Here is a 21,662-nt window from a genome sequence, read left to right as displayed (position 1 = left end):
GCAGCTCTAGCTAGGCTCTAGAGAAACCACAGTATAATGTGTGAGGTGTTTGCAATGCTTACCACACCAGTTTGCAGCTGAGTGGGATCCATGCTTGCCATGCTATGGCGTCTGCATGGATAACAAGAGAAAAAGGCGCACACAAATATTGTTTGCTGTTGCTTTTGGCGGGGGAGAGAGGGTGCAAGAGGGAGGGAGAGGAAATAAGTGCATTAAGGGAAGATGACAACATATACCCATAACCACTTGCTGCAATATTTTTGTTCGATCAGGTTCTGGGAGCTTAACCCATAATGCAAAAGGATGGCAGGACCTGTGGGATGGCTACTCACAGTACATCACCGTCAAAATCAAAGGTAGCCATGCTACTGGGGATGCACTCCATTGATTGCATGTGCCCAGGGAGGACATGCACCTTTGACTTTGTACACTTGGGTGCTAAAGGATCGACTTGAATAAATTCAACTTAAATTTTGCAGTGTAGACATACCCAGAGACAGTTTCTCCAGTATGGGAGAGGAAGCAACTGAAAATCTTACCTTGCTTTTAGCTTCTAACCGTACAGTGCGGCAAGTAATTGTAATTGGTGCCTCCTCCTCAGTGAGATGATTTTCCACCAATAAATATGCAAAACGTTTAGGGGGTTGTACAGGAGAGGTGAGCTGAAAATAGCAAGTGCTGGCATTGTAGTCGGGATGGGGTTCTGACTCAAATGCACAGGCCCATGCAGGTAACTGAGAAAATGAAAATTGTTAATAATGCCAAAAACTTAAAGTGAAACCTTTTACTGCTTCTATAATCATCCATTGTCTCCTCTCAAATGAAAAGATTTGGACATAATCCTTATTGATCTCAGTTTGTATTTAACACAAGCTCCATTTCTTATAAATTAAAGTATGTAACGAAAGAGTGTCAACAAGTGTAAGAGTTTAGCTAATATTTTTCTACAGCCACCTAATGAAGTTCAACCATGATTTTACATGGAACATAAACCTAATTCTAAGGTTTTCCATAGAGAGCACAAAATAAAAACAGCTATATTCAAAGGACTATTTAAAATGAGAATACTGTATTAATTATATTTTTTTAAATCTTGCTAAAATAGTCTCTCTTTCGGGATTACTTTGTGTGCTACTATATTTTTAACAATTTTCCTTATCTCATTTCCTTTCTGATCTACCACTTCTTGTTCAACTTGTAATACAGCCAAGTCAATGTCAGTTATTACTCTGTGCCGCAAGTTGGCTCAGTAGTGCTCAGCCACTTAAAATCCCTGCCTCTAACTTCGTTCGCAGTGCTAGCTACTGTGAAGAACAAAACCTTTTCTTGGCACATCTACACTCAGAAACTCACTGCTATTATGTTTAAGATTTTAACTCCACTAAAAGTGAAAGGAATCAAGATTCATTCTTTGGAAGCAGCAGGTTCCTATGTCAAGCCCTCTGCTAGACCACCGCTTACTTTCTTTAAGGAGTTCTGGTTAGCAGGTTGATAGAGGCTTCAGAAATTGTGCCACTTTAAAAGTCAAAGTTTTACAGAGAAATTGCAGTCCCTTCTATGAACAATTGATTCAACTGAACAAGATAATTTAGAAAAGCAACAGTCCCAGCAACTATGCTGGAAGTGTACTATATTTACCTATGGGAACACCATTAGGAAGGAGGTTTGTGGAATATAACATTAGTAACGACTGCAACAAAGCTTCTTCAGGAGATTTGTATTTTTAAATAACTACAAAGAAACAATTCTAAAAGCATTTAGTTAAATTGTTTATAGAAATTAAATTATTTTTATGAGATCAATCTTTTTCCTTTTAATTTCTAACAACAAAAATTTGTCATCTAATAACCAGGACAAGGAAGAAATATTTATTTGTATCAATCATATTGCAACAAATATAATTCTTCTAAAATACTATTAGGGCAGGTCACCATTACACATTGGTCTTTTGAATCCCTTTTCCATTTAATTTGACTTTTACTATTATCTTGCTCCTCTCCAGGGACTATATTAGTATACCCTAACTCACACTGTACTTTACACTACCAGTAGGTCCAGTAAAGTCAATCAGATGATTTCTTAACCTGAGTAAGGAGCTTCGAAATAGGCCTGACTACAATAAGAGATAAGTCAACAGTAAAACACACGGAGTCACTATTGTAGTACAGGCAGTCCCCGGGTTACATGGATCCGACTTACATCGGATCCCTACTTACAAACGGGGTGAGGCAACCCCGCACTAGCTGCTTCCCCCCAGCAGACCAGGGAGACGTGGAGCGGCTTTTCTCAGCAGACACCTCAGCTTGAGAATAAAGGACTGAGGGAAGTGAGGTGTGGGAGAATAAAACTGAGCTCTGGAGAAATGTTTGGCTAGAGTTTCCCCTACAATATGTACCAGTTCCGACTTACATACAAATTCAACTTAAGAACAAACCTACAGTCCCTATCTTGTACGTAACCCGGGGACTGCCTGTACTATAGAATTTTACATTTATATTAAAAGCCAAAAGTGACTGTCTTCATGAATTAAACCAATTATTGTAAAAATAAAATGTAAAATATACCTTAATAGACTGAACTGAATGAGAAACAAGAGAAATCACATTTAAATAAAGATGACCGTAGTGTTTCAAAAACATCACACAGTGATCTCTGAACATCTCTAAGTCTATTAGCTTAGTCTTTTCTTTCAGTGTGTAAACCAACTGCCAGTTCTCCATACCATAGGAACCAACTGGAGTCTTCATCAACTACAAAATGAAAAAAAAAACCCACCATGAATGAAATGATAGGAGTTACAAAAATAGTACATACATACTTGGAAATTGTCATAATGGAAGCTGTTCATGTCTGCCATCAATAGCAGAACTGATTAAAAGTCATGGGCTTGGTAATCACCCTTCTTTCAGGCTAAATTAAATTAAATTCCCCCTACTGTAGTGGAGACAAAAGGAAGTCACTACCCCAAGTAGGTAAAATGCGTGAATTAAGGGATTTCCCTAGAAATGAAGGTAAAGCTCAGACGGAGTTAGGATTGTCCAATTGCTTGCTGTGCAAGTGTGAGACCAGAAGCAGCAGTGAGTATGGCTCTAAGAGGGAGCAATGAGGAGCTTTTTAGACCACAGAATTCACTGGAACGACATTGAAAGCTATGAAACTGCCTGTTCTTATTTGTTTTTACTGTATTTAGGGATGCTATATGCTTTTTTGTAAACAGAATTGCACAAAAATATCTGGTTTGTGTAACAGTTTAATAGTTTTTCTACTAGGCAAAACAACCTAGCAAAGTTATGAAAACTGGCTAACTGCTTGGGCCAATAAGGCAACAGTATAAACACTGGTATCTAATTATCTCTGCCAGCTGTGGCCAACCTGAGGCTTGCATGCGGCTCTTCCCTTCCCCCTCCCGCCCCCCGGCTGCATCTCACGAAGCCCGTCCCCTTCTCCCCCAGTGGCTCATAACCTGTCCCTGTGCCCCCAGAAACGGCCCTGTCCTCTGGCTCCCCGTGCTGACCTGGGCAGGAGAGCTGGCTGGCATGGTATGAAAGATGTAGCATTATAGATGGCATTGGGAGCCTGCTGTGGCCAAAAAGCCTCAAAACGCGTTTAAATGCATTTTCTTAAAGGGGCCTTTTTTTTTTTTTGGCTTGACCAAATGCAACTGGAAGCTCCTTTTAAAAGGGCAGTCCTTTTTTTCTTTTTTTGCTTGATAACTTTGCCCTGCCTCTTCTCGCTGGATCCACTGCTATCTTGGCTCTTTGCCCAGAATGGGTTGGCTACCCCTGATCTATGCCTTTAGTAATGGCTGGTAACCTATCCTTTAGAACAGTAGTTTTCAATCTGTGGGTTACGATCCAGTACTGGATCGTGACACCAAGTCTCACTGCTGCAAAGTGATCAGGTCACCAGTGATAGTGCTAAGGCAGGCACTACAGACTGCACGGCAGGCCTGGCTCCTAGGTTGGAGGGAGGAGGGGAGAGAGAGCACATAGGGTCCGTGCACTGCCCCTGCTCCACGCACTAGCTCTGCACTCCCACGGGCTGGGAACCTGCTCTAGCTGCTTCTGGAGCACAGCATGGTCTGTAGTGCCAGGAGAGGCAGGAAGCCTGTACTAGCACCCCGCTGTACTGCTGACGGTAAGCTCCTCCTGCTCCAGTCCTGATTCCCCAAAGTCACAGCCCCAAAGCTCTCATCCTCAGCTTCACCCCAGAGCCCACACTCTAGTCAGATTCTGTTGGGTTGCATGCATCAACGATTTTCCTCAACTGGGTCATGAGAAAAAAATTTGAAAACCACTGCTTTAAGGAAGGTGAAGTACCCTCAAAATAGATGTGTGAATATTGGATATGCTTATTCAGTTTATTTGACTTGCATATTCAAAATGAAGAGTGGTATAAATCAGCCAGGCAGAATGTTGGCAAAAAATTAGATGTCTAGTTCAACAAAGGACAAGACTTCCTGTTTATGTACTAAATCCTATAAAAAATTGAGAAAATGAGCAGCACAATGTTTCTTTTAAAATAAAACTTGCAATATTCTCTATGAGATTCTAAGCATCTCAGCAGGAAGTCAATAAAGAGGTGAAATGGTGTCCAAGAGGGCAAGGTATGCACCAAGAACTGGGAACAGAATTGGATGGTTACAAATGTCTAGTGTGTATTGTAAAAATGTACATTTGTAGAAGTAAGTTTAGTGCTGATGAAATGTAATAGACTGATGCCCTGCAGACAAAGTCTTTTTTTTTCTAATAACAGCATGGGCAATGGCAGTACAAACTTCCTCACACTGCTCAGCCAATATGCTTTATCACTAACCTGTGGGTGGTATTTTTCCAATAAAAACACTGGTCAGCTAGAAATTGGACTGAAACCACCAATAGATTTTAATATAGGCTAAACAACCAACAGAATAATCTTTTTCAGGAATCACCAGATGAAACAGAGTCAAACTAGCATTCCTAAAGGTAAAAGATTCTATATATTATTGTTAGCCTTTAGAGGCATGCCCTTAGAGCCATGCCATCCACTACATGTCTAGTTTTTTTTAAAAAATTCGCAACTAAACTGTCATAAATAAAATCAACTCCCCTTATAAACAAATTGAAGTCTACTTTCATGTAATTTATAGCAGGCATCTGAATGAATACAATGCTTTATTAGTTTGTCAGAAGACTACCTTGTATTCTGCAGGCTCTCCATAAGTAGTAAGAATGTATAATTCATCACATCTGTGCTCAACATGATAAATGACCCCTTTAGTTCGCTGTTGTACAAGAATAGGTGAATTAAAAGGATGGCTACAGTCAACCAACCAAACTTCAGAGCTAGTCTTGCTGTTACTGTTGATAGTGAGAAAACGTCTGTCTTTTGTGCAATTTATATCCACAAAAAACCTGCAAGAAAAAATAATGAAGTTAAGCTCACAGAGTTCTTATTTCAAAAAGTCTCAGTTCTGTCAGAAAGAAGCAATTCCATCTATGTTAAGATGAAGCACAACTAGTTGTTAGGGCAAGGAATAGAAAGTTCAGGACTTTCGGACTCTAGTGACAGTTGTGCTGTCTTCTTCCTCCAAGGAAACACCTATGAGGGGCAAGTTAGAAAATAAATACATTTCAAAAGGAACAAGTAGAAAGAAAAATCTTGGAAGCCAAACACAAAACTAAAAACTGAGAGGGGAAAAAATCCCCAAACAAATAAAAACGATGATCTAGAAAACTACTTTAGAAGTAACAACATTTGGTCTTTGAGATGGTGCAACTCTGTGGTGGTGCTAAATGTTTTCAGTCGGTTCAGACTGGGGTGTGTTTGGAAAGGGAAAGAAGACTTTTGGTGTGACAACCTTAGTGGGATCCACATCAGGATTGACACTGGTAAACCTGGGAAGTGGGAAAAGCTGTACTGTCCCCTCTTCACTTGCTTGCGCAGCATTCTTCTTGAGTAACTCTAGTGGTTTGTAAAAATGTAAAATGAGTCTTGGAGTAATTTTACTGTAGTGCACGTCAGTATCAATGATGCTTTCAGATTATGGTAATAGGCATAATATCAAACTAGAGATGTGTTAGGATACATGATTAAATGCTTAATCGATGAGCCTGGACTCATCCGTTAACCTTCATGGTTACACACAAGTTCTCTCTTGCCCCTTGCTGCCTCTGCAGCAGCATGAAGGGCAGGGAGGAAGCAGACATGTAACGTTCTATCCTAACACTCATTTTACATTATTAAAAATCACTGCAGTTACTCAAGAAAAATGCTGCACAAGCACGTGAAGAGGCAGTAGTACAGCCTGGAATGTCTCAATGCCTTTTCCCTCTTCCCAGGTTTACCAATGTCAATCCTGATGTGGATCACACTAAGGTTGTCAAACCAAAAGTCTTTTCTCCCATTCCAAACGCACCTACTGAAAACATAAAGCACTGCCACAGAATTGCACTTTGTCAAAGGCCAGATGGTACTACTTCTAAAGTAGTCTTCTAGGTCAGTGTTTCTAAAGCTGGCTCTTTATTCTAGCAGCTGTAAGCAAAATGAGAGCCAATGGTTGGTAGTTGAAACCAGACCAAAATCAAACTTCAAATTGTTAATAGTACAAATAATTAATCATTGGAACAAGTTACCAAGGGATGTGATGAATTCTTCCATCACTTCAAAGTTCCACACTGACTGCTTGTCTTTCTAAGATGACACAGCTCAAGTAGAAGATATGTCGTGATGCAGAAGTTACTGGGTGAGGATCTAAGGCCTGTGTTATGCAGGCAGTCACATTAGGTAAGTGGCTGTCAAACTGTGTGTCAGGACCTCAAGGTGGGTTGGACCCCCATTTTAATGGAGTCATCAGGGCTGGTGTTCAACTTGATGGTTCCTGAGGCTGAAGCCAAAGCCTTAGCACCACCATCCAGGGATGAAGCTGAAGCACGAGAACTTCAGCTCCGGGTGGGAAGGCTCAATTTACACACCTCCCACAGGCTGAAGCCTCTTTGACCCCCACCCCAGGCAGCATGGCTCAGGCTTCTGTCCCTGCTCCTTGGGCTGTGTAGTAATTTCATTATCATAAGGGGGTCACTATGCAAGAAGTTTGAGAACCTCTGCATAGGATAATCGTTATCCTTTCTTTGACCTTAAAATCTACAAATAGGAATTAACAAAAACTTTAAAGAACATTTTCAGTGCTTTATTTATTTATTTTTACTGTGATGGTGGTTATCTTCCCCACACTATTTGATAATATTCCAGTATTAATTCCTTTTACTTGTTTGCCTCTCTCTAGGTCCTCACTGTCCTGCTCCACTTTATCTCCTTGCTGCCTTTGTGGTGGTGGTTTCAGCTCTATCTAGACTTTTCAGAACATAAGCCCTCTGCTTACCCAATGCCTACCAGAGTGGAGCACTGCATTCAGTCAGCCTGGATTCTATGGACAGCAGGCTGTAAAGTGTGCCATTCCTTTCACAAAGGTGTAAGGCCCTGATTTTCCTCTTTTAACATTATGGATTAGTGGTCTTCAGCTTCTTAGAAATGTTACACTTCAAATCTCAAGAGCTCACCTGTTCATCTACATCTTGCTGATGTATAACAATAACACTTCATTCTTCCACAAAGCAAATGGTTCAGCTGTGTACTGCACTATAACATGAATCTTTACACTGATCTTGCTGTTTGATTTACAGTAATGACTGTGACCTTCAGAACTGTTTCAACAATTTCTCTGTGGGGAAGTGTCTGGTCATTGCACCTTGTTCCACCTGATTCTGCCACCTACTTTATAGTTTTATACAACTATATCAATAAAGCACAGTTGGAAAATGGATCTCAGTTATTTCATTGCAGTTGAACAGCATCAGTCATGCTCCCATTAAAACTACTTCTTTACTGAGAATCTAATTCAGTAAGATAAAACTACCCACACATTTACAATGTAATATATAAAGATAAGCTTCTCAGAGAGACCAAATCATGCACTAGAACTGGAAAACGAGTTCTGAAGTGAATTTAGCAAGGATCTGTTTTTCTTCCTAAATCACTGCTTCTAGAAAGATTACTGAAAGGGTATTAAGTTGAAAACAGTATGATCACTGGGAACACAACAACTTCACTAACCAACTACTATGATATAACAGGGCCAGAGAGCAACAGGTGAGTAAACTCTAGGATGAGCAAGGCCTTATTCCCTGTGGACTAGGAAAAGGTTCATTATCATCACTCCCTTGATTATTGGGGCACCATCACTGATGAGCAATCAACCAATTGTCTCCACCTCTGATGATTGTGTGTTGATGCTTGAGTCTCCACAAAGTCTATTTCTGTTCACTCTTACGTTATCAATCCATCACTTCATCAGAGAAAGGCAACTTGCAACTGTGTTAAAATTACTGGACCATAAGCTTATTTAGCCATGCCAGCAAAGTTATATTGAACAGACTGACTCCACAAGCAGAAAACATCACTGCTGAAGAACAGGCTGGTTTTCATGCTGGAAGAAGTACCACAGAACAGATTTTCAACCTTTGTGTTCAACACCAGCAAGACAGCTAGCACATCTTTGTTGACTTTATGAAGGCATATGGAATGAAGCTCTCTGGACAACCATGAAATAGTACACTGTTGGTCATAAGCTTACCACTAACTACTGTATGCCTAAGCCAACAGTGCAGTTCTCTTCAATGGCAAAAGAGGAGAATGGTTTTGCACCACTGTTGGAGTCTGGCAAGACTCTCTTCTTTTTGACCTCTCTGTCAACATCTATTTAGAGCACATCATGACTGATGTCCTAGAAGATCACATATGTACAATCAGCATGGGGGGGGAAGGGGGTGCAAATAATCTCAAATCTTTGGTTTGCTGATGACATTGATAGCCTGGCAGGTAGCGAAGATGAACTTGCCAACCTTGTGAAATGACAATGAAATAGCCTCAAAATACGGTATGGAAATCAGTGCAGAGAAAAGCTGATGACAGACAAACATGACATGATCAGCTCACATATCATTGTCAGTAGACAAGAACTGGAGACAATGAAATAGTTCAAGTATTTGAGGCAATCATTACTGATAAAGGATCTGCTAGAGGCCTTTCCCTTCACCCTCTCCTCTGGTTCTTGTTACGCAGAGAGAGAGCAAATGACCAGAAGGCCGAAACCTAGATACTGCAATGTATATTGGGGTTAATTGCCTGCAAATAATTATTCCAATTTCCTTCCTACTATATCCTATTTGACTTCAGTTTATATAGTAAAATTTGAGTTCTACATAGCAATATCGTAATCAATCATTTTACTAAAATTTTACTAACAAATCCTAACATATAGTAACATGATTTTCTAACTAGGGATGTTAAATATAGGTTAATTAATTAATCGACTAGTCGATGGATTTTCCATCGACTAGTCGATAAGTGGGGGAGCTGCAATGGCCTTAGTTCCTGGCCCCGGGAGCTAACCCCGCTGAGGCTCTGCCTTTTAAATGTATTAAGATCCCACTGGCTCTTAATATATTTAAAAGGCTAAAGTGCAGTGGAGGGGAGAGGGACGGAAGAAGGGAACCAATGCAAGCCGGGAATCAGTTGGCCCAGCTCACGCTGGGTCCCCTCACTGTGCTTCTGACTTTTAAATGTATTAAGAGCCAGCGGGCTCTTAATACATTTAAAAAGCAGAGTTGCAGCATCTGGGACTGGGCATGATCTGGGAATCAGCTGATTTCTGGCTCACACCTGGTCCCTGCTGCTCCCCTGTCCCGCCACGGAGATGGTGCTGGCTGTTAAGCCAGCTCCCCCCAGCAAGGGCTCCTGCTCCTTCCCCTTACACAGCAAGGGGGGGAAGCAACTAGTCGAGGGACTAGTTGACTATAAGAAAAATTTTTGCTTATCGGATAGTCAACTAGTCACTTACATCCCTATCTCGAACCAATTATATCCCACCACCTTAACTGATTTATACCTAGCAAAATTAATTATACAGCAGATAGAAACAATTAAAGAACCAGAGGCCATACAGATTAACAATACAATAAAAAGTGGGGGCCATATAGACAAAACAAGCACAGGTTCCTCACCTTGTGCAGTAACTGGTATTCCTCGAGATCGTGTTCCCATTGATGCTTCATGCTTGCTCTTGGTGCCATCCCAGCGCCTGGATTGGAGATTTTGAAGCACTCCCTGTGCAGGCCACACATACACATTGCCAATCAGTGCACGAACTGCCAGTAGGCACTGCTCACGCACAGCCTGAGCCCTCCAGTTCCTTCTCTACCCCGAAAGCCCTCCAGGTCTGAAACAGAGGGAGGAGGGTGGATCGCAGAGCATCCACAGGGACAATATTTCGAAGAACTCCAATTACTGCTCAAGATGAGTAACCTATATTTCTCCTTTGAAAGGTCCCTGTGGATGCTCTAACAGCAGTTTTAGCCTGTGGTTTCTGTGGCTTCAGAATATTGCGGAAGGCCGATGATAGAACTGCGGAGCTTACTGAAGTGTCAACCCCGTAAAAAAGTGCATAGTGCTTAGTAAAGGTAAGTTTTGATGTCCAAGTGGCTGCCTTACAAATGTCTATCAGTGGCATGTTGCATAGATACACAGTGGAAAAGGATACAGCCCTGGTAGAATGAGCCATGAAACCTAATAGTAACTTTAGGCCCTTAAGCGTGTAACAGTTTTATGCAGTCGGTGATCCATTTGGACAGCCTCTGTTTCAATATGGGTTGTCCTTTAATCTGGTCAGCGAATGCGAGGAAGATGTGAGGGGTTTGGCTGAAGGGCCTAATTCTTTGCAAACAGAATGCTAGGGCTGACCAGACATCAAAAGTATGCTTGGAAGCCTCAAATGCATTCGCATATGGTTGCTGGAAAAATACAGGTAAGTTCAATGATCCATGTATGTGAAATAAGGAAGCAAACTTAGGTAAGTATTTTGGGTGCATGAGAAAGTTAACCTTATCGGAATGGAATATTGTAAAAGGGAGGTTGGCCAGGACTGCCGCTTTCTCCCACATGGCAAGCTAATGAAAAAAAACAGCAATGCAACCTTCATGGATAGGTGTGAAAAGGAACTAGAGGAGAGAGGCTCAAAAGATGGTCTGGTCAGGGCTTTCAGTGCCAGACCGAGGTCTCAAGAAGGTATGGGTTGTGTAATATCAGGATGCAGGAGATGCAGCCCATTGAGGAACCTTTTAATTGTAGGGTGAGTAAAAATAGACCAGCCCTCAATTTTGCAGTGAAAGGCCATAATGACCAGTAGTGTATTTTAATGGAGCTAAACGGAAGTGATGATAGTCCAGGATAAAAGGTAGGGGCACTAATATTGGGTCCTGCCCTTTCGAGGTGCACCATGCTGAGAAGTGCTTCTACTTGTAGGTGCAGGAGGCATGGGTGGAATCCTTATGGCTGTGGATGAGCGTAGTGAGGTGGAATGGCTGCCCACTGACCTGGAGGGGGAAGAGCCCCTCCATGAGCCCTCTTGGGCTGAGCCTGACCCCACTCTCTCACCTGACAAGAGGAGAGGCTAGGACCATAAAAAGCCAGCCCAGGAGCTCAGTCAGGACCCAGCCATCAGGCTTAGGGGAGACAGAGAGAAGCTCCAATCTAATACCTCCCAAGCTGTGGATCTTGACACAAAGGCAAAGAAGGTACAAGGGTCATGGGGAAGTGACCAAGGGCATGGGAGCAGTCAAGGGGAGAATAGGTGGCCAGGCGATGGGTACCACCAGAGAGTCCCTTGGTTGGAACCCAGAATAGTGGGCAGGTGAGAGGTCTTCCCCCTTTCCCAGTACCTTACCACACTGTAGGGTGGCCAACAAAGACCTGATTTTGGGATTGCAGTTGGCCACAGTGGCAGATGTAAGGATTGAGGGCTACTGATACTTCCAGCAGCGGGAGAGAAGGGAGTGGTGGACACTGTTGGAGGGCAGTGTCCAAAAGTGGATGCCGCAATCCAGGAAGTGACACTGGTCTACATAGAGACAGTAGAGCAGAGCAATAATGGGCGAGATACCAACCAGAAGGCAGTACTCTCCATGAACTGAGCTAATTCTCAGTGTTACTAGAAGGAGATGCTGCAGCAATGAGTTCACCTCATTATAATCACCTTCTTAACAGCCTAATATTATCTTGTTTCAGTAGGACTAGTTTTTAATGCAAGGATGTGACTGAACACTTTATGGCTGTCCCTGCTACTTAACCAAAGAATAAGGCCTAAGCCAAATAGGGCCTAAGACTGTCACAGTGAGAGAAGGCCCATACGCAGGCAGAGTGAGATATTGATTTTTTGTTTTTATACACCCTAAAGAGCTAAGCGATAAGAATACACTGACATTCTTAAAATTTAAGGCCTTTGCAGGTAGGCCTGAATAACTATATTCTAATACTCCATCCCTTACCATAAGGTCAGACACATATATTAACATAATTTGCTGGGGGAAAGTCAATATGGTTTCTATAAACGGAAATCATGCCTCAACAATCTACTAAAACTCTGAGAGGGTCAACAATCGTGGATATGGGGGATCCAGTTAATATAAGTACTTAGATTTTCAAAAGGCCTTTGAGAAGGTCCCTCACAAAGACTGTTAAGCAAAGTATACTGTCATGGGAGAAAAGGGAAGGTCCTTTCATGGAATGGTAACTCGTTACAAGATAGGAAAGGGAGGTTACTCACCTTGTGCAATAACATAGGTTCTTCGAGATGGTTGTCCTTGTGGGTGCTCCTTAGGTGATTATATAGCAGTACCCATGAACAGAGGTGGGTGCTTCAGCTTAATGATCATATTGAACTTTGGAGAGGACTGTCAGTCCCAATTCTGTGCCCTATCGAGCAAAGGTGTCCATGGCATAATGTCTGGCAAAAGTATGTACAGAGGACTATGTAGCGGCTCTGCAAATGTCCACTAGGTTAACGTTATTACAGTAGGCCACGGATGTTGCCACAGCCCTTGTAGAGTGTGCATGCAACTGTAGCGGGGGCTCCTGGTTTAAATTGATATAAGCCAGTCTAATACATTCTACTATCCACGTGGATATTTTCTGGGTGGAGATTTTGTCTCCCAATGATCTCTTAGCGATGGAGACAAAAAGTCTGTTAGTCTTACGAATGTCCTTTGTTCTTTCTAGGTAGAAAGCAAGTGCTCTTCGTACATCGAGAGTATGCCACTTAGCTTGTTCACTGGTGACATGCAGTTTTGGGCAAAAGACTGGCAGGCTCAACGACTCATTGCAATGCCAGGAGGAAAGTACTTTAGGCAAGAATTTTGGGTGCAGCCGAAGGACCACTGTGTCCTTGTGAAAAACCATAAAGGGCAGGTTGGCCATCAGACCTCCGATTTCACCAACTCTTCTGGCTGAGGTCAGTGCGACAAGCATTACCGTCTTCATTGAAAGATGTATCAGGGAGCATGTGGCCATAGGTTCAAATGGTGGGTAGGTTAAAGCACGCAATACGAGGTTGAGGTCCAACTTGGGACTGGCACTCTGATGGGCGGAAACGTGTTCTGGATGCCCTTTAAAAAATGCTTAGTTGTGGGATGGGCGAAGACCGATTTGTTGTCAACCAGTTGATGAAACGCGGTGATAGCGGTGAGGTGGACCCTTACCAAGCTGATGGAAAGTCCTGTATGTTTCAGATACAAAAGATACTCAAGTATGTCAGCCAGAGGAATCGTGACTGGATCTGCGGCTCTGAGGTTTGCCCAAATGGAGACCCTATGCCAGTTGCCCAGGTAAGACTTTCTCGTAGAAGCTATACGGCTGCTTATTAAAATCTGTCTGACCTCATGTGTGAATGAAGCTTCGGTTGAGGAGAGTCAGCGATGAGCCATGCTCGAAGGTGAAGAATATGAGGAGATGGATGGCTGAGTCAGAAGGTGAGGGTGCAATGGAAGGTGCAACAGAGGCCTTCGAGACATGCGTAGTAGGTAAGTATACCATGTCTGACGAGGCCAAGCCAGGACGATGAGGATTACTGGTACTGTCCCTGCTCTTGTTTTGTTGATCACTTGGAGTAGGAGCAGGAAGCTGTAGAAGAGGGGTGCAGACCAGGGGATTGTAAAAGCGTCCCCCAGAGAGTGCAGCCCAATGCCCGCACAAGAACAGTACTATGGACACTTTCTTTTCACAAAGGTTGCAAACAGGTCGACTTTTGGGAATCCCCATCGTACAAAGATCTTGTCGTCCAACTCCCATTCGTGACTGGAGATGAACTTTCTGCTGAGTGTGTCTGCTACAACATTGTCTTTGCCCGGTAGATAGGCTGCATGTAGACAAACATTGTGTTCTATGCACCAAGACCATAGGAGTGTTACCTTCCTGCCATAGGGTCTGGCTCCTCCCTGCCTGTTTATATAGTACATGGTGGCTTGGTTGTTCATAAAGATTTGTATTGTGTTGCCTTGTATGTGTTGTCGAAAATTCCGGCAAGCATAGCGTACCGCTCTGAGTTCCAGCACACTGATGTGGAGGGAATGTTCGTGAGCCTGCCATTGACTCTGGACTGAGAGATGGCCCATGTGTGCTCCCCAGCCAAGAAAGGAAGCATCCGTTGTAACTACCATGGTCAAAGGAGGTGCGTGGAAGGGTACCCCAGCGCACACGTTTTTTGGTCCACCCACCAATCTAGTAAGCGCTTGACTCTGTTTGAGGGTGAGAGTAGCTTGTTGATGCTGGTGTAACGGGGTCTGTACACCATTCTGAGCCATTGCTGCATGTTCCTCATGTGCAGTCTGGCATGTGACACCACTGATGTGGCCACTGCCATGTGGCCTAGAATGCGTAAACAAGTTCTTGCCAGAACTTGTGGGCTTGTTGCATCACTTCGACAAGCTGTTTGATGGCTTGGAATTAGTGGTACGGAAGAGAGGCTATTGCCTGGGTGCAGTCCAGATGGGCTCCTATAAACTCTATGGTCTACGCTGGTTAGAGCTTGCATTTGGTTATGTTGATTCGGAGCCCTAAATTCTGGAATAAAGACATGGCCTGAGATGACCTCTTGCATTGTAGGCGCTCTGATCAAGCAGTCATTAACATAGGGAAATATGTCTACCTCCTTTTCGTGGAGGTGAGCTGCCATGACTGCTTTGAATTTTGAAAAGACCCTTGGGGCTGTAGACAGTCCGAAGGGAAGCACCACATATTGGAAGTGTGCTGGACCTAGTGCAAACCTGAGGTACTTGCGATGTGCTGGATGTATAGCTATGTGAAAATAAGTGTCCTGAAGGTTGAGAGTCACTAACCAGTCCCCCTCGTTTAGCGCTGGTATTATGGTAGCTAGGGTCACCATCTTGAAGCGTTCTCTTTGGACATGACAGTTGAGTCTCCTGAGATCAAGGATGGGTCTCCAACCCCGATTTCTTTGTTGTGAGAAAATATTGTTAGTAAAAACCTCTGTTCTTGTGACATTGGGGTACCAGTTCTATGGCCCCGAGGTGGAGGAGGTGGTCGATCTCTTGACGTAGGACGCTCTCGTGAGATGGGTCCCTGAAGAGGGATGGGGAGGGAGGATTGGTAAAGGGGAATTTGGTAAAAAGGATGCAGTATCCCGCTCTTACAACTTCTAGCACCCATTTGTCGGACGTGATTTCTGACCATCGATGTAAGAAGGGTAGGAGGAGGTGTTGGAAGAATAGGGGTGATAAAAGATGTTCTGTATGAGGGGGTGGTATTGGACTTTTGACCTGATTTTCAAAAGGTTTGCCTGGATGTGGATGGTTGCGATACTGCAGGTTGATCAGTTGTTTGCCTGCATTTGGTTTGGTGTTGTCTTCTCCTGTTTTCGAAGCGCCTCTGGTTCTGATTGAAAGGAGAAGACTTGTACCTTTGGTTAAAGTATCGATTTTGTTTCTGCTTTGCTACAAGTACGTGGATCCCGAGAGCTTTTAGCGTCGTCCTTGAATCCTTTAGGGAATGGAGAGATGCATTAGTTGTGTCGGCAAACAACTTGAAGCCTTGGAAGGGAAGGTCATCTATAGTGGCCTGTACCTCCCGTGGAAACCCGGAGAGGTGGAGCCAGGAGGCCCTCCTCATGATGACCGCTGTAGCAATGGAGCGTGATGCCGTGTCTGATGTGTCGAGTGCTGCTTGGAGGGCCGTTTGTGAGATCAGCATACCTTCATTAACGTTGGCGGAGAATTGTTGTCTTTTATCCTCTGATACATTTTCAATAAATTATGATAACTGTTCAAATACATGGTGGTTATATTTCGCCAGCATGGCTGTATAATTTGCTATGAGCAGTTGCAGTGATGTCGAAGAGTAAACTTTTCTCCCCATAAGGTCCAATTGTTTCCAGTCCTTGTTGAAGGGAGTGGTATGTGTTGCGCTCTGTTTGTCCCTTTGATTTACCGTGTCCTTCGCTATAGAATTTGGGCCCAGATGAGAGAAAAGAAAGTCTGCGCCCCGTGGTGCCATGTAATATTTACGATCAGACCTCTTGCAGACTGGAGAGATTATGGCTGGTGTCTGCCATATTATTTTGTCAGGATCCATCAGAGCAGGATCCATAGGTAGGGCCAATTTTGAAGCTGGAGCTACGTGAAGTATGCTGGTCAGCTTGTGTTGAGTCTCCGGAAGACTCACCAGAAAGACCTCAAGGATGTCGGCCACTCATTTGAATAGCTTTTGAAAGGAGCGAAAGTCATCACCCACTGGGGGTGGGAGGAGGGTGGCATGAGGGTGTCACCAGGAGAGGAGGATGATGTGTGTGTCACAGGGTGAGAGGAGATTGATGACTTCTCATCACTGGAGGCAATTTCTTGGTTTTCCTGATAACAGTGACCCGTCTGTGGCTGGAAGAGACGGTGCCCTCAATGCAGGGGTGGTCATCATGGGCTGCTGCTCTGGTACTTGCTGCTGGTGTTGGGCCCGATACGGCGCCCACGGGTCCCAATAGAGCCAATTGGGTGGTAGAGGCATGGGTGGGGGCAAACATTGGAGAGGTGGTTGTTGCGCCCATCAGTGCTGGAGGCTGTGGCTGTTTAGAGGATGAATGTCTCGGAGAGTGCGACCCCACTACTGAGTCGTCATCGTTACTTACAAAGGGCAGTGCTGAGTGTGGAGTGAGTGAGTGCAGGAAACTGGTTGATGCAGGAGTGCTGTCAGTGCCGAATAAAGGTGTTGTCGGTACCGAGGATGTTCTAAGAAACTCCTCTGTGATGAATGGAGGTGGTCTTGGTGCCTGTGGTGCCAACTAAGGCAGGGATGTAGCTACTGCTATGATCTGTGGTGCCGATGCGGCCCGTGGTATTGATGGTGCCGAGGAAGGAGGAGTCGGTGCCACATGCTCGTGGCTCTTCGGTATCGAATGTGCTATAGATGCCGACAGTGCCGACTGGGACTTAACCTTTTTTGGTGCTGGTGGTGCCGTGGCTGCTGCTTGCTTGGTCTTCTCTGTTCGCGGCGCCGGCATATGCACTGTCTGTGCCGACGGTGCTGACTTTGTCTTAGCCTTGCCTGAGGGCTTGGCAGACTTGTGCAGGTCCTTTGACCCTTGGGACACCTGTGTGCCTGATGGTCCTGGAGCCTCCTTGTTTGAAGCCCTGAAGGGTGTAGGAGCAGGGGGCAATTTCTGTGCTTGCTCCCGGTTTTTTTGAGGGAGAATCACCTTTGCTATTTGAGTGAGATCTCCTCCTAGCATGTTCAGAGGAAGAGTCTCCCATGGGGAGGCTAGCCGGTGTGGTCCTCTTGGACATGGCCTGAGGTGATGGCTGGCATGGGGGGGGAGGGATGACTGCTCTGGATCCGAGGTGGGCTCACCATATTCTCCAGCAAGAGAAGTTTCAGCTGGAGTTCGCAGGCCTGTCTTGTGCGAGCTGTGAGCTGTTTGCAATGCTCGCACTGTGATTGATGTGCCCCTGACCGAAGCAGCGGACACACTTAGACTGTCAGAAATGGGGATCAATAGCCTGCAGGAGAGGCAACGTATGAAACCTGGGGAGCCAGGCATTCCCAGGGTACTGGAAACTGTTAGACAGAAAAGTTGGAGTCTAAGAAAAAGTTTTTGTTTTTTTTTAAAACTACTATCAATAGAAAAACAAACTGAACTAACTACGAACTAGGTAACTAACTACCTATAACTGGAAAAACTACTAACTGCTATGAAAAGACAGGAGAGCTACTGCGGTTACGACCGACGCTGACAGCGGTAGAGAAGGACCTGAAAGGGCCGGTTGCCGCGCATACGTGGTAGTGGTGCTGTGTGCGCTGACCACCACGCATGCGCAGCACACTGGAGGGCACTGCCAGCAAAATCTCCGTCCAGACACGCCACGGCACTGCAAGCCCTAAGGTGGAGCACCCACAGAGACACTCCTCAAAGAAGAAACAAAAGGTAGGAATCCATGATCAGCTCTCAGAATGGAGAGAGTTAACTAGCAGTGTCCCTCAAGGATACGTACTTGGACCAATCCCATTCAACATATTCATAAATGATCAAGAGAAAGGGGTAACCAGTGAGTTGGCAAAATTTGCAGATGATACAAAACCGCTCAGTTCAGTACACAGCAGACTGTGAAGAGCTTCAAAAGGTTCTCACAATACTTGGGGACTGGGCAACAAAATGGCAGATGAAATTCAATGTTGATAAATGCAAAGTAATTCATATTGGAAAACATATTCCCAACTATACATATAAAATGATAGGGTCTAAATTAGCCATTACCACTCAAAGAGAGGAAGTTTGGGGTCATTGTGAAACCATCTAGTCAATGTGCAGTGGTAGTGAAAAAAAGAAGCAGAAAGAGATGCATAAGAAGACAGAAAATATGTTTACTCCTTTATAAATCCACTGTACATTTGCATCTTAAATACTGTGTGCAGATGTGATTGCCGTATATCAGAAAAGGGCAACAAAATAATTAGGGGTATGGAATGGCTGCCATATCTGGAGAGAGTAATAAGACTGGGACTATTTGCCTTGGAAAAGAGATGACTAAGGGGGGTATGATAGAGGGCTATAAAATTATGACTGGCATGCAGAAAATACATAAAGAAATGTCATTTACTCCTAGAGGTCACCAAATGAAAATAGGCAGCAGGCTTAAAAAAACAACAAAAGTAAGCATTCTTTCACACAATACATAGTCAGCTTGTGGAATTCCCTGCCAGGGGATGTTGAAGGCCACCACTACAACAGGGTTAAAAATAGAACTAGATATATTCATGGATTATAAGGTCATTATTGGCTTTTAGCCAGGATGGGAAGGCTGAGAATGGGTGACGAGATGGATTGCTTGATGATTACTTGTTCTGTTTGTTTCCCTATCCCGCTTCCCTGGGGCACTAGCAGAGCCCTCAATGCGAAAGAATCGGGATAAGGGGTGACATGCTGAACTGCCACACCACGGAAAAGTGCAGGAGGACCCATTACAGTAGTGTCGGCCATTTGCCACACTACCCACAGCATCAAGGCTTAGCCCAAACATTCTTTTTTTAACAAATGTAACTAGAAAAAAAAATCAACCTGGTTTTCACCAAAGAACATCTTGACCTGAAACTGACTTTGACATTTATGAATCATGAAGCACGTAACTGAGAACAATTACATTTTTAAGCTGCTTACAAATTGGACAGAGTACTTTCTCCAAACGCATGTGATAATCAGTACCAGAAAAAAATAGGCTTTACATGATTTTATACATAACGTAAAAGAAAACGTTTTCTAGATTTTTCTGAGCAATTATGCGTGTATATATATCTTCACACATATAAAAGAATATATAAGGGAAAGTTTAATATGTTTGAGAGATATTACCTTGGATCTTGTTCTGTATAAACTAGCTCAGAATGTTTTCTATTAGCAAAAGTGGCGAGAAACACCTTATGGCATACAAGGTTCTTCTGACTGGTATAGAACAGAACATCAGTTGTAGCCCATTCTGAAAAACAAACAAATGCAACTGAACTAACCACAGTATTTTGTGCTATGAAAGGAGAAAATAGAAGGAAATAAGCAAGTTGCAGAGGAGATCTTGGAAATCAGAGTTTAATTAAACTAAAGGTGTCATTAAGTTTTATTTGATATTTCCTCAATTAAACAAAGTTTTTTCTTACCATAAAGTTAATAGCGCTGATCTGATTTAAAAGAGAAAATCCAGGTTTTACAAGTCAACACTGAAACATCCGACAGCTGTACATTTTCAAGCATTTCCCATCTACCAATAAGCATTATGCACTAGGAGAAAATACTTTGCATAGGTACATAAGGTCCAATTCAGTACTGCTTAGAACCTCATTTTTCACCCAATAAGAAAATGTGCTGCTGGCAGTGATCCTTACTCTTAATGGTGAAACTCCTACACAAAGAAATTTACACCAATGCAAGGTGTAAATAGCTACCTTTTTGATTACACAAGTGTTCATGATCACATAAAGTAGAAAACATTGACAAATCCAGTCTATTGTGCTTTTCCTTTTCTATACTGAATTGCCTGGACTAGGAATATCAGCAGTTAACCCAGTAAGAATCACCCTAACTGATGCTTATCAGTTAACCTGGCTGGGTCCACCGCGCAGCGGGTTGGAGGTGTTCCAGTGCAGCAGGCCTGACTTGAGCAACCCCTGCCTGCAGGATCCTGTTTAAGTGACTAACTGATTAAATGGGATTTTACATCCCTAGACTGGGCAGATCATGGTTCATGGCCATGATGTTCCAAAGAAAGAAGTGTGCTACAATGAGGGAAAATAATGACAGTGGACAGTTCAAGACACTAGAACATTGTCTATCTGCTTTATTCTGATCAGTGTATTAGCAAGTTTTAAGCAGTGTCTTGCATTTCATAGTCCTAATCAAATAATCACTGAATACAGGATAACTCATCTAAACAAGTCTCTATGATTGCCAAGAGGGTGATAAAAATCAATTTTTTTAATAAATAAAGTTAGATTTATAAAACATCAAACTGAGTATACCCTCTTAGATGTTGTAAAACACTGTACTGATAGGTGCAGCAAATGCTGTACTGGTGGGTGGAGCAATGTACCCAATGAACCAGTAGTAGGTACCTAAGTATAACCTCTTAGATATTGTAAATGCTGTACTGAGTTTTAAATTAACATGTTTTAGTGATCAGATTTGCACCATTGTTAAACAAATATGTGAAGTAGTATCAGTGAGAAACTTGATTTCAATCAATGATTTTTTTCTTGGCGATTTAAATCATGTTTAAATCAAATCTATGCTGCTTGCCATCAATAGTAGTAGCAATAAAAAAGACAATATGGGCATACATATGGTGTAATAAAGCACTACACTCTCTTTACTATATTGCTCTATTATGCTGTAAGGGCAAAGAAAGTTTCTTCACTTCCATTTCGTATTCTATTATATATTTTATGACAAAACTGAGAGGTAGTAAAGATTCCTAAGTTAAATTAAGGCCCCAGGACTCCAGTTAAAGCCTGTTCAAGTCAATGGAAGGACTCCTAATTCACTTTAGAAGGTTTTGAATTGGGGCCCATATCCTGAAATCAACTGGAACTACAGTTCATAGAATCATACAATCCTAGGGCTGGAAGAGACCTCAGGAGGTCATCGAGTCCAGCCCCCCTGTCCAAAGCAGGATCAACCCTAACTAAATCATCACAGCCAAGGCTTTTAAAATGTTGTTCAACATTTTAAAATGTATTTGGCACTTGGGTCCTAATTTTCAGAAGTGCTGATCAACTGCACAACTGACTTCATTTGGAGCTGCAAGTGC

General features: G+C 43.2%; 1 protein-coding gene across 3 annotated transcripts in view; it reads right to left on the bottom strand.

Annotated features, from left to right (window-relative positions):
* PREPL (prolyl endopeptidase like) overlaps window positions 1–21,662 on the bottom strand; it is a 50,776-nt gene that overhangs the window by 17,448 nt on the left and 11,666 nt on the right. For all 3 annotated transcript variants that reach the window (XM_006125467.3, XM_006125466.4, XM_025185848.2), the window contains 4 exons: window positions 19,718–19,841; window positions 5,177–5,393; window positions 2,565–2,750; window positions 540–734 (listed from right to left, as the gene is read on the bottom strand). In XM_006125467.3, the coding sequence (XP_006125529.2) occupies window positions 540–734; window positions 2,565–2,750; window positions 5,177–5,393; window positions 19,718–19,841 (722 nt within the window). The remainder of the gene's footprint in view (window positions 1–539; window positions 735–2,564; window positions 2,751–5,176; window positions 5,394–19,717; window positions 19,842–21,662) is intronic.

This window comes from Pelodiscus sinensis, chromosome 3 (assembly GCF_049634645.1).
Source record: "Pelodiscus sinensis isolate JC-2024 chromosome 3, ASM4963464v1, whole genome shotgun sequence".
NCBI lineage: Eukaryota > Metazoa > Chordata > Testudines > Trionychidae > Pelodiscus > Pelodiscus sinensis.
This window is presented reverse-complemented; position numbering and strand designations above follow the sequence as displayed.